Consider the following 13575-nt stretch of genomic DNA (forward strand, 5'->3'; position numbering starts at 1 on the left):
AGATTCCTAACAGTGTTTACTTACCTCCAGGGAGTGAGATATAGAAAACGAGGGAGATACTTTCATTTTTAAAAAATTTTTTAAATGTTTATTTATTTTTGAGAGAGAGAGACAAAGTGCGAGCAGGGGAGGGGCAGAGAAAGAAGGAGACACAGAATCGGAAGCAGGCTCCAGGCTGAGCTGTCAGCACAGAGCCTGATGTGGGGCTTGAACTCACGAACTATGAGACTATGACCTGAGCTGAAGTTGGACGCTTAACGGACTGAGCCACCCAGGTGCCCAGATACTTTCATTTTTATTTATTATCATCCTGTATTATTTTACAATCTATTTGGATTACTTTTTCAATTAAAAAAAATAATACAGGGGCGCCTGGGTGGCGCAGTCGGTTAAGCGTCCGACTTCAGCCAGGTCACGATCTCGCGGTCCGTGAGTTCGAGCCCCGCGTCAGGCTCTGGGCTGATGGCTCGGAGCCTGGAGCCTGTTTCCGATTCTGTGTCTCTCTCTCTCTCTGCCCCTCCCCCGTTCATGCTCTGTCTCTCTGTCCCAAAAATAAATAAATAAAAAAAAAAAGTTGAAAAAAAAAAAAAATTAAAAAAAAAAAAAAATAATACAGAGGAAAACAACTGCAACAACAAATAAATCTTTGGCCTGGATTCTCAATGGCTGGAAATTCATGTTGGGTGCAAGTTTTTATTGATTACAAGTTATTTTTTGGTTCATATGCAAAAAACATTTATTGAATGCTCCTAGTGAGCTGGCACTGCCCTAGGCACCTTTCATAGGTTGTTCATACTCATCCTCACCACAGCCCTGTGAGGTAGGAATTGGTCCCATCTTATAGAGTTCTTAATAGGCAGCAGATTATTGCTTGATATACTTCTATTTGCCACATGTTTTCATGGGCTAGAGGTGCTTATTGGCTGGTGATTCATTGGTCAAGAGCTCTCACTGGCCAGGAGTTCCTAAAGGTTGTTCTAAGACTCAAATACAAAATACCAGACTTTTCCCTCATAGGAAGGATAGGGTACATGGGATAAAAGTGGAGGAAGGAGAGTCCATAGGCCCTCCCTCCGAGCACCATTGAGCACGACTGAGTTTGCTTTGGTCACCATCCAAGGTGTAGGGTGGGGGGAATGGGACAGTGGGAGAGGAGAGAAAGTGGTTATAAGTCTTCTCGCTTCTTCAGGATGAGCTTCCTCACGAGTGCTGTGATCTGGGGCCTGATTTCCTCCACGGACACAGTTGGGTCCCAAGCCCCTACTACCTTTCCATCTGGGGCCACTAGGTACTTCCAGAAGTTCCAGGTGGGCTCCTTCCCAGAAGTCTCTAGAGAAAAAGGAAGAAGGAAAGCAAAATGTGCTTCCCTGTGTCCACTCTCCTGGAATTCCATTATCGGTGTCCATCCTTCCCTTGAAGCAGTTGTTCCATTATTTAGAATTAACTAGAGAGCTTTTTAAAATCCTGATGCCCAGGCCACACCCCAGACTACTTAAATCAGAATCTCTGGTGGTAAGTCTTAGGAATCAGTAATTTTTTTTTAAGTGTATTTATTTATTTTGAGAGAGAGTGCAAGTGGGAGAGGGGCAGAGAGAGGGAGAGAATCCCAAGCAGGCTCCATGCTGTCAGTGCAGAGCCCAATACAGGGCTCGATCCCATGAAATGTGAGATCATGACCTAAGCCCAAACCAAGAGTCAGATGCTTAACTGACTCAGCCACCCAGACGCCCCCAGGCATCAGTATTTTTTTAAAAGCTCTCTAGGAGATGCCAATATGGCCCGAAGGTTGAGAACTACTGCTTTAGGATTCTGTGAAGTACTTGATAAAGTAGTATCAGATCCTCCTTTCTTAATGATCTCAAACTACTAAATAGTCTACAGCCTATTCTCTAAGGAAATCTTAATGGTTTCCTAATGTTAGTCTGTGGACTGGTTGCATCTGAATCTTGGTGGTGGGGGTGGGGGAGGTACTTAAATAAATTCTTGGGCCCTGCTTCAGTAGGTCTCAGACTAAACCACTTTTAAGAGTTCCCAGTTGCTTCTAAAGCACAGTTAGGTTTGATCTATAACTATGGGAACTGGAAAGGTACTAATAAAAACACACAGGGGAAAAAAAGCAAATATTAGGATTGACCCATAGGGCAAAATTCAAATCTGCATTAGTAAGGGATTTTTTGTTTGCTACACTGTTTTCATTTACTCCTCCAGGTAAATGGGTGGTGGGTGGTAGTGAGGGATGTGAAGGCAATCAGATATATAGCATAGATGGCAAAAATGGAGCCCCTAAAGGAAGAGAAAGGCCCAAGGAAGGAAACAGGACCATAATGATAAGCTTGGCCCATGACCTCATTTTGTAGCTCTGAAGCTTCTGGGGATGCAGAGGGGACCTATTTCTGAAATATTAAGATCTGGAATTTTTGCTCTGAAGGTTTTCCTCCATGGTATATGGACTTTGCCCCTAACTCAGGACAGGAATAACCTGTCAGCCATCTTGGTCAGCCTTCTCCAGACATGTGGCATCCTCTGTCTGCCCTTGGTGTCTCCATCCGAAATCCGTAAGCTTGACTAATTCACAGAGACTAAATCTGAGGGCCTCAGTCTCCTTTTAAAATCCCTGTGTATGAAAACAGGACCTCAGAGAAGTCTGCTAGAGTGCCCCTGAGGGGGAACTTCAAGGCAGCAGGGGTAGAGGTATCCTCAGGCAGGAATACCTCTCTGTTCATCCTCAAAGATGAGTGCTCGAACAGACCATGAACCTATATGCAGGAGTCTGGAAGGGGCCCCAGGTCACCCAATCAGCAAGTAGTTTCTGCTGCCCAGGGAGCCATGACCTCAGCCAGCTGAGGGAAGGTAAGGGAACAGGTCAGGACTCACGGATCAGGTACTTGAAGGCAGGGTGGGCACCAGTGCCAGTAACTGCGACCTTGCTAAACATGGGGAAAGAGACACCATAGGTGCGGCGGGCGAAGCTCTCGATCTCCTTGTTGCTATCGGGCTCCTGCTGGCCAAACTGGTTGCAGGGGAACGCAAGCACATTGAAGTGATGGGGCCCCAGGTCCCGCTGCAGCTGCTGCAAGGCTCTGTAGTGCTGGTCTGTGAAGCCGCACTCGCTAGCCACGTTCACTACCAGGGACACCTGGGTGGCAAAAACAAAACCCAGATACATACACAGCCCAGTGAAGAGTCATGCACTTGCACATGCCAGACATGCCCACACAGTGACCACCCCCCAAAAATTAATGCTTTCTCATATATTCAAGACCACAATGTATACATATATAAACGTGCAATGCTCTCACAAATACACAAACACATGCACATAGGCACAAATGAAATCAAACATTCAGGGGCTTGCAGATATGTGTGCATACACATACATGAACATCCATGAGAATAAGCATACAATATACATAAATGGGGATGCATATGCCCCATGACACAAAAATATATTAGCACACATCACACATGCCCACAAACACACACAACACATTTACACAGAGAGGCACACACACTGGTGAGCTCACATCAGGAGGTAATGTGGGGGCACCTGGGTGGCTCAGTTTGTTAAGCATCTAACTCTTCATTTTGGCTTAGGTCATGATCTCATGATCGTGAGATCGAGCCCCATGTCGGGCTCTGCGCTGAGCATATGGAGCCTGCTTAAGATTCTCTCTCTCTCTCTCTCTCTCTCTCTCTCTCTCTCTCTCTCTCTCTCTTCCCCTCAGCCTTTCTCCCCTGCTGGCATGCTCTCTCTCTAAAATTAAAAAAAAAAAAAAAAAAAAAACTTAAAAAAAATAAAATTAAAACGAAAAAGGAGGTAATGTGGGGGAATGGAAAGGCAGACCTGGGTTCAATTTCTGGTTCAGTCAACTGGCACTCATCACTTTACATGAGTAATAAACCCTTCTAAGAAACCCACTGTGAACCCGTTGAAGGCAGGAGCCATGTCCTCTTCACCCCGGGCCTGACATATGGAAAAGTCTCAGAAAGTGCTAAATGAATAAATGTACACACATACACAATCACCTGCATGGATATAGAGACAGACGTAGGTTTTCTTCATAAAAGGACCCCATGGCAATCCCTTTCTGTGCCTCTCCCTCCAGCACACAAATACCACTTTCTTGAGTCACTAGACTATTCCTTAAACTTCTTATCACCTTATAATAAATGCATTTATTTATAGCCTTTAGGTGATACATACAAAGCTGGCTGATAAATACAACTGCTGACAATCCAGCAAGTAGAATTTTGGCACCAATGTTGTATACATTGTTAAAGAATTCTTAAATCTTACCCTGTGTCTGTGGAGCCCAGCCCTATCTCTTTGGCCACTTTTTTGGAAGAGCTGGGATTATACTAGCTGGCTCCATAAAGAGGGCCACCTCCCAGAGACAGCCTGGGGCACTGGACATACACTGGCACAAACTGCTCAGGCTAGACAGGCTTTTTTCAACCTCAGCACTATTGACATTTTGGGCCAGATCATTCTTTTCTTCCTTCCTTCCTTCCTTTCTTTTTTTTTTTTTTTTTTAATTTATTTATTTTGAGACAGAGCAAGAGAGCACAAAGCGGGGTCGAGGCAGAGAGAGAGAGAAAATCCCAAGCAGGCTCTCAGCTGTCAGTGCAGAGCCCCAGATGGGGCTGAATCTCATGAACCATGAGATCATGATTGAGCCAAAATCAAGAGTCGGTGCTTAATGGACTGAGCCACCCAGGCACCCCACTGGGCCAGATAATTCTATTATGCAGGGGCTTTCCTATTCATTGTAGGATGTTTAGCAGCATCCCTGGCCTCTACCTACTAGATGTCTAGCTTTAAAAAATTTTTTTTTAATGTTTATTTCTGAGAGAGAGAGAGACAGAGACAGAGCGTGAGCAGGAGAGGGGCAGAGAGAGCTGTCAGTACACAGCCCAATGCGGGGCTCGAACCCATGACCCGTGAGAGTGTGACCTGAGTTGAAGTCGGACGCTTAACCGACTGAGCCACCCAGGCGCCCTGATGTCTAGTTTTGACAATCAAAAATATCTCCAAACATTGCTGTATGTCTCCTGGGGAGCAAAATCACCCCCAGTTGAGAACTACTGGGCTGGATGATGAGAACTGTTGAGCTGTAACTCCCCTACCCTGCCTCTACCAGATGAGGAAGGACCCACTCTATGGGGCCACAGGCCATTAGAACAACCTCCCCTATCTGTGTCAGCATGTCGTATTCTGCTTGTGGTGCTGAGAAACTGGGACCCTTAATTCCCTTCCTTAATTGGGGGTCTTCCTCTTTTCTGCTGGATCCCTGGGCAGTGAAAGCATTAAAAGCTGCTTATTTTTAATCTATGTCTTGTGCGTCTGCCTACCCTTGGAAGGAGGGAAATCCTGTTTCTAGTTCCATACCGGAAACCAAAAAGTTTCTCCTTAAACTGATCAAAGCATGGATGGACAGAGACACCCAAATATACATAGTTAATTTACATATGTGCATATCAAAGCATAGATACAGACTCAGGTGTGCACATAGAAGCAAGGAAACAAAGAAACTATTTGCATGCATACTACACTCAGGCCTGCATGTACATAAGCTCACACCATAGACAAGCACATTCCCAGGTAGTCACCCATTCATCCATACTCAACACTGGTCTAAATGACTGCCTTCCAGTTAGCCACAGGGCATAAACTATACAATCTTGCTCATGGTTTTGTCTCCAGGGCTAGACTCAGTGCCAGGCATGTAGTGGGAGCCAATAAATCTCTTTCAATTCTTAAAAGACAGTGGTAAAATATACATAATGAGCCAGTAATTATTTACAGGTGAATGAATGACCAAGTGGTAGTCCTAGCTTGGATTAACTCAACAGAATCATTTACAGCTTCCCTGGACTATTTCTGGTTTCCCTCTAAACCTGGCAGCTAAGAGCTTGGGCTTTGGAGCTGGACTGCCTATGTTCAAATTCTCACTCTCTCTTAGCAGGTGTGTGACTTTGTTCTTTTCTTTTTCTTTTTTCCATTTTCTTTCTGATTGATTTCTGGCTTCTCACTCCTATGCTTTTTAGGATATACCAGTAACCAAGAGTATGAAAACACTCAGAATTCTGGGATCACTTCTCTGGGTCATTTTTCTCCAGGATTTCTGTTCTTCACATCCTGGGTGCCTTATTACTTCTGAAAATAAATAAAATTTGTTCTATTTCCATCTTAGCACTTATTACCACTGTACTAGGAATTACCTTGTTCGTTTCTGTTCCTGTTTATTGTCTCTCTCTTCTCCATTGCATATAGGCTCTATTGAAGTGGAAACTTATCTTTTTTGTTCACCACTGTGTCCCAAAGACTGGCCTAGTACTTAGTATACAGTAGGTACTCAATAATAATGAATGAATGAATGAATGAATGAGTGAGTGAATGAATGAATGAATGAATAGCAGAGCTAGTCAAGTGCTAAACCTGGAGCTCTCTGTTAAGCTGCACTAGAAGGGAGGAAAGGCCTAACTGGGAATGGGCCCTACTTTTATTGGCTCTTTGTCCTCAGTCCTGGATGAGTTTCCTGGTGGAGCCCACCAAACACAGGTACAGAGCACTCTACCAAGAGCTTCTACACTGTCATCTCATTTGAAATTCACAATACCTTGGAGGACAATCAGGACAAGGAATACTGCCCCCAGGACTACCAGCATATTTGAGCATTTTCAGGTTTAGGAAGTACTTTCTTCACTAAAGACTCGCTCCCAGGAGAAGAATGCTGATAGCCATTTTTGTGTGGTCCATCCAAATCTGGATGCTATACCTATGTGTTCATTACCAATTCCCCACCTTTCCCACATTAAGGCCCTAGGGCCATCTTGAGAAATAGGGCTCAGAGTGCTCTTCATTATACACAGTGTAACATCTAGGCCTCTGAATATACTGTTCAAGGCCCCTCTCGGTCCCTCCCTACTATCATCAGCTTCATCTTCCACCACTCAGCCTCATGCTTTATACTCCTTCAAGCAGATCTGCTTGAAGGCCACCCACTCCTCCTCCATCCTTCTTGCTGTTTGTTTGCTTTAGAGACTTGGTATGAACAGTTCTTTGCCTGGAAAGCTCTTCTTGGTCTTGCCAAAACTCACTCTTGTTTCAAAGACTCACCCAGGTACATTTCTTCTCTGAGTCCTCTCTGAGAGACTTGGTAATGAGATAGCAGTTAGCCTGGATGGCTCTTGTATCTCAGCCCCAGCTGCCATCTTAGGAGTTTGCCTAGAGAAGTCCACAGATGGATGGGTAGTTCTCTCCAGGCTCTGTGCTTTCTAGAGCTTTATGACCTTTCCTCTGGACCTTCCTGTCCTCTCTAAAGGATGATCTGTGTAAAGGTCGCCGTGCATCTTAACTAACTCCCCCAGCACCGCATATCCATATCCACGGGGTTCTCATTGGACTCAGTATCCGCAACAATCCCAGTTCCAGAGCGGAAACGGGGGATGGGAGAGACAAAGGCGGCAGGATGCTAGGGTTGCCTTTCGACCGGTGCTTGACAAAGGCCTAGCCGAGGCAAGCAGCCTCAGGGAGAGGTCGGGCTCCACTGCCCAAAGTCGCTGCGAGGGAAATCGGCGTAGGCTGGAAGAGTTTCGGGTTTCACTGCGCGCCGAGGCCGTGCCACGTAGTCGCGGGATAGGCTCAGCGCAGGATCTGGGGGCGCCACACCCCGGGGGGGGGGAATAGCTGGGGGAGTGGGAGCCAGGGCAGGGCCGCGGAACCTTCTCGGGGCCACACCCGCAGGGTCCCGGGCTGCGGGGTTCCCGCAACGGGCCCTGCCCGGGCGGCTCCGAGGCCCCGCCGGCGGACACTCACCGAACCGCGGTACTTCTCCAGCGACACCAACTTGCCCCGGATGTTGACCGCCTTGAAGTCGTAGAAGTCCTGCTCCCGCTGCGCGCAGGCCGCGGCCGATAGGAGCAGCCACGCCAACACCAGTGCACCCACCATGACTCGCTCCCGAGCTAGCGGCTCTGCGAGGGCAAAATCAGGCGGGGGGACCCAGCGTGGGGGGCGGGCGGAGGCGGCACCCGCGCCAGGGGGCCGGCGAGGCAGGACGCGCCCCCTCGCCTTCTGTCCCGCTGGCGGTGGAGCGCTGGGCTCTGGACCTCAGTCTCCCCATCTGCACCGTGGGAGCGTTGGACTGCGCGCCCGTCTCCGACCCCAGAGTCGTGGGTTCAGGCGTCTGACCACTGAGACCGTTCTGACCAGTTGCAGTGAGGCTCCGTCTTGTTTCAGGATGCAGCGACTTGGTAGGGAAAGAGGTGAAAAATTCGATTTGAGAGTTAAACTTTTAATTAGCTCAGTGGCCTTAGGCTGGTCAGGCCCCTTCTCTGGGCTTCAGCTTCTCCATTAGTTAGTTCAGTGGCGCTAGCCTCCCTTCCTGACGCACCTGGGCAATATAGAATGGAAGTAATAGAAAAAATGGAGGTGAAACTGATGGGAGAAAAAAGAAACAAATGTCAGGCTTCATGCGGCTCTCAGTCTCCAGGCAGAATTCCTGAGGCTTACAAATTGTAACACTCCCGCAGCTCTCTCAAGGACTTCCTTTATTGCTTTACCTCTGTAGCTTTGCTCTTAATAGTGTTACTTTCCCTGATAGCTGTAAACACGCCCCGAGATATATTTGCAATTACCTCCTGAGCATATGGCCCACTGATACACATCTGAAGAGTCCCCAGACTGATGTTTTACTAGGCACTAGTAAATAACCTTATCATAGCAGCAGCAGACCCCCCCCCCCCCCCGCAAGGTCCTGAAAGCTTTACTTCCAAATTCCTTGGAGATTTAAGCTATCCCTAACCCCCACTAACTAAAAAGTGTATAATCAGTGAGTCTTCACAATCCCAGTGCAGCTCTTTCTGCCCACGGGTCCTGAGTCGTGCTTTGATAAGAGCACTTTTTGCACTGAAAACGTCTCAAGAATTCTTTCTTGACCGTTTACTCCTGGCTCACATCACATCTAAACACTTTGTCTGCTGAATGGTGCCTACAAATTTTAGAGGAATGAATGTGTACGGTCCCTGAAAGAGAGGACACAGAGAAAAGGAAGAGAGGACAGAGGGTCTGTTGTAGGTTGGGTGCCAGGGAAGCAGATTCTGAGATAGAGGTTGCAGTGCAGGAATTTACGAGGGAGCCTCCCTCGGATCAACACCTGTGGAAGGGAGGGAGGGAACAGGAGTGGGCACAAGTCCAGAGCTCCATGCAGGTCCAAGGACAGTCTTGGTTGATCCCATGGGGACACTGGAGCTAGAACGGCCCATCAGAGTAGTCCCCAGATAAATGAAAATGGCCAGGCCAAGACTTTATATCCCTGCTACACCTGTCTTTGGATGTGAGGCCATCTGGGCAAGGGTGTGATAGGAGCAAAGGTGACCCTGTCCCTGGAGGGGCTGACAGTTAAAGGCTTTCCACTGACAGCACTCCCAGCAGCTGGTGTCTCAGGTCTTCACTGATGGGAAATCTGGGCAGCACATTACAATGTCTCCCACACTCAGAAAACGTGTTCTTGTTGAGGCCACTTTTAGACAAAGAGGCTTGAAGGATGGAATGTAGAAAGGGCCACAACAACCACCTGGCTGAATATAGACAGGCCCATCATGCGACCCACTTCAAAATACCCATGGGCCCTAACTGACCAATGGGCTACTTACAACTAGGCACAGTTACCAAAAAAGGGAGAATTCCATATCTGGCCATACCTCTTCATCTTTCCCCTTTAAAAACAGCCCCCACTAGGGGCACCGGGGTGGTTCAGTTGGTTAAGCGTCCAACTCTTGATCTTGGCTCAGGTCATGCTCTCACAGTTCATGAGCTCAAGCCCCATACTGAGCTCCATGCTGACAGTGTAGATAGAGCCTGTTTGGGATTCTCTCTCTCCCTCTCTCTCTGTCTGTCCCCTCCTCACAATACATAAATAAACCTTAAACAAACAAACAAAAATAACAGACCCCACCCACTGCCTGTTTGCTCTTCACCCAGTCGTTGTATTTAATAGTTGTATTTAATAAACTTCTAGCTGCTTTGTTCTGCCTCCGGTAAATTCTTTCACCGCCTGTGCCACAGGCTTCCACCCTATCGTCACCCCACATTTGGGGGTCCCATCCCATTGGACAGACACACCATTTAAACACCACATTGCTGAGCCGCACCAAATGCCAAGCATGGTGCTGGTGTGACAGTGTAGCCAGGATGCAAGGGTACAGAGCGCCAGGTTCCAAGGGTCCCAAACAGACCAAGTTTGGCCACTCGTTGCTGACAAAATCCAAAGGCAGAAAGACAAGTGGTGGTGAAACAGGAAAGGAATTTATTTCAGTGAGGACAACACCAGGAAGACAATGGACTAGTGCCTCTCAAAGACTGTCTCCAAAGTGGCAAAAATACATCCAGGTTTATATAAGGAAAATGTAGGACAAAAGTGGGAGGGCACATGCGGATAGGCAGTGACAGTCAAATTGATCATTGTCTTGGAGTCCATCACAGGCAGGATCTTGCTGGCTCAGGGCAGTCCTGACGGCTTAAGAAAGTAGTTTGGGTTCCCACATCCCAAAGCCAGGGATGCTTTGCCTGCAGGGTCTTCCACCTGAGCCAAGGGACAAACTGGATGAAAAACCCAACTGGAAAATTTGAGACCGAAATGGAGGCAGCCAATGTCCACTTTCATGAGAAACCAGGTAAACTGTAGATTTCATGTAATGTGGTAAGGGCTAAGCATTCCTACAGTCATTCAACAAACACTTATTGAGCACCTGGTCTATGCCAGGTTCTGCTTTAGATGCTTCTTGTGCAGTGATGAACAAGACAGCATGGTCCCTACCCAGGGGGAGACAGGTATTAAATAATTCATAAATAGGTCTATAATTACTGCTGTGTTAAGTACCACCTAAACTAACCTGGTAGGAGAGGCAGAAGCAGGCTAGGAGGGCTTCCCAGAGGAAGGTCTGAGCTGCATTCTGAAGAATAAGTAGAAATTGGGCAGGTTGAAACAAGGAAGCAAGTTCAAAGATCCTGAGTGAGAGAGAAACATGGTGCATTGAGAAACAAAGAAGGCTAGTCTGGTTGGAGCAGAGAGAGCAAAGGGTAAGGGAAGGTAGTGAGGCAGGTAGGGGTGAGGCCACACAATACCTAGTAGGCCACAGTCAAGATTATGGTCTTTAAGGCAAGAAATGAGGGTGGTTTGTTGTTGTTGTTGTTGTTGTTGTTGTTGTTGTTGTTGTTTAAAGCAGAGTAGTGGTGGTGAGTCCTATGGTGTAGGTGTAGAAAGGTACCTCTGGCTGTTCCAAAGAGAGTGGATAGAAAGGAGAAAGAGTGCATGTGTTCTAGATGCTGAAGTAAAGGAAACTGTGCGTTTTTGAGGCCTAGAGGTGGTTGCTAACCTAGTAGTCAGGAAAGTCTTCTTGTAGGTGGTAACACTAGAACCATGTCTTCGAAGAGGAATGGGAATTCTCCAGTTTGGGCAAGGGGAGGGCAAAGATGTTGGCCTGAGAGAGCAGTGTCTATGAAGGGGCAGTCTTCACAAGAGTCTGCTTGGCTGTTGGGATGAGAGGGTGGAGCGTAGATGAGGTGGGGACAGTTATCAGGGGCCAGATGGAGAAGGGTCTTGAGTGCCAAGCCTAGGAGCTTGGACTTCACTCTCCATGCTGTGGTGAGCAAAGTTTGAAGCTGGGCACAAGGTTACACAGTTAATGAAACTTAAATCCAGGCCTTCGGACTCAGAACATGGAGTCTTTCTGTACTGCCAGTGTGGCTCTCTCTTCAGGAGCAGACAGCATTATCGGGAGAAGAGGAAGACCAGAGAAAATGTGCTCCAGACAAGGGCCAAGACAGGAATAAAGTGCTCCGGCCTTCCTACTCCCTCCTCCGCCCCACCTCCGTGGGAACCTTGAGCCTGTGATGCTTCTCTGGTATTAAATGGCTCCTGCTTTACTCTGCCCCACAAAGATGTTGATCTCCCTTCCTGCCATCTGTCCCTTTCACTCAGCCTTTCCCTGGATGTCCTAATAACCACGAGTTCTCAAATTCTGCTCCATACAGAGTTTTGCAAGCTTGGCCAAGCTGTTTCCTGTAAAATCCAGATAGGCAGGCATTTCTACTAAGCAGAAAAAAAAAAAGTTAGAGGTGAAATGTTTCTCAGTTGTAAATTTCTCTTCTGGGGCCTACCCTTCTCCCCTATTCATGCTTTGGAACCCAGTTCAGATATCACCCCCCTGTGGTACTAAATCACTCTCTCTTCTCTGATGCCTTTGTACCTAGTACATTTTCCTCTCAGTGGGCTGATGATAATATTGTGCAGTTGTCCATTTCTGTGGCTTGGGGGCAGGCTGGACTATATCTGAATCATCTTTGTCTCCCTGGTATACATTAGCTACTCAGTAAATATTCATTTTTCATAAACTTTCTTTCATTATTTGTCTGTGCTGGAATCTGATATGAGATGCTATTGATTTTAACCATCAGTGTATGTTTTGTCATTTTATTTTCAGTCCACTATGAATTTTTTTGTGTTTCTGAAAGAGCACACCTATTCCCAAGTGGTCTATCTATACAAGTGGGAGACCCAAGGGCACTGACAAATGCACATACAATTCTTAGCTGAACACCTAGAAGGGTGAGGGACTCCCTCCTGGATCTCCTGTAAAAGCTCAAAGAAGCTTTTAATGGGCATTTAGAATACTCATTAATGTTTTGTTTGTTCATCAAATTGTTGAGAACCTACTATCTACAAAACACATTTTAAGGTCTAGGAGTATAGTAGTCAATAAGACAGACAAAAAAGACAATAATTCTTGAACTTACATTCTAGCAGGGGGAAAAGAATAATAAACATTGATAATAGGAAACATACATATAACACATTAGATGGTGATAAGCTGGGGAGAGGGATGGAGAATGTGGTGGTAAGGTGGGGAGATTGCAACTTTAATTCGAATGATCAGGAGGCCTCACTGAGAAAGTGGCATTGGGCAAAGACCTGAAGAAAGAGAGCAAACAATGGGAAAACAAGAAGCAACATTCCAGATAGTGGAAACAGCAAGTACAAAGGCCATTAGGCAGAAGCATGCATAATGTGTTGGGAGAACAGCAAAGGGGCTAGCATAACTGCAGTGGAGTGAGTAGGGGGGGGTGGGGAGTAACTGGGGATAACATTAGCGAGGTAATAGGATGGGAAGGGAGCACACACTGTAGGGCCTTATAAGCCATCGTAAAGACATTGGCTTGGAATCTGAGATGTGAAGCTATTAAAGAGTTTTAAGCAAGGGAATGGCATTTCTAATTCATATTTTAACAGAATCGCTCTGACAGCAGTATTGAAGTAAGGAGGCCATTCAGGAGGCTCTTGCAATAATGGATGTGAAGGAAAATGCAGGCCTTCACAAAAGTGATGGCGGTGGAGGTAGTGCAAAGTAGTCAGATTCTGAATATATTTTGAAAGTAGAGGCAAAAGGGTTTCCTGATTGTTGAATGTCACGGGTGGCTTTAAAGTTTTGGCCAGAGCAACTGGAAGAATGAAGTTCTGCTGTTAACTGAAATGAAGATGCCTACAGAGGCAACTGGTTTGGGATGGAAAATCA

General features: G+C 46.6%; 1 protein-coding gene across 1 annotated transcript; it reads right to left on the reverse strand.

Annotated features, from left to right (window-relative positions):
- Nucleotides 1-679: 679 nt before the first annotated feature.
- On the reverse strand, nt 680-8025 carry GPX7 (glutathione peroxidase 7). Its single transcript, XM_058717370.1, has 3 exons — nt 7820-8025; nt 2875-3136; nt 680-1329 (listed from the first exon to the last, which is right to left on the reverse strand). Exons 1-3 carry the CDS (start codon nt 7952-7954, stop codon nt 1166-1168), a joined length of 561 nt encoding a protein of 186 aa, XP_058573353.1. The 5' UTR covers nt 7955-8025; the 3' UTR covers nt 680-1165.
- Nucleotides 8026-13575: the final 5550 nt, after the last annotated feature.

The sequence above is a fragment of the Neofelis nebulosa genome, chromosome 2, assembly GCF_028018385.1.
Source record: "Neofelis nebulosa isolate mNeoNeb1 chromosome 2, mNeoNeb1.pri, whole genome shotgun sequence".
NCBI classification, from domain to species: Eukaryota; Metazoa; Chordata; class Mammalia; order Carnivora; family Felidae; genus Neofelis; species Neofelis nebulosa.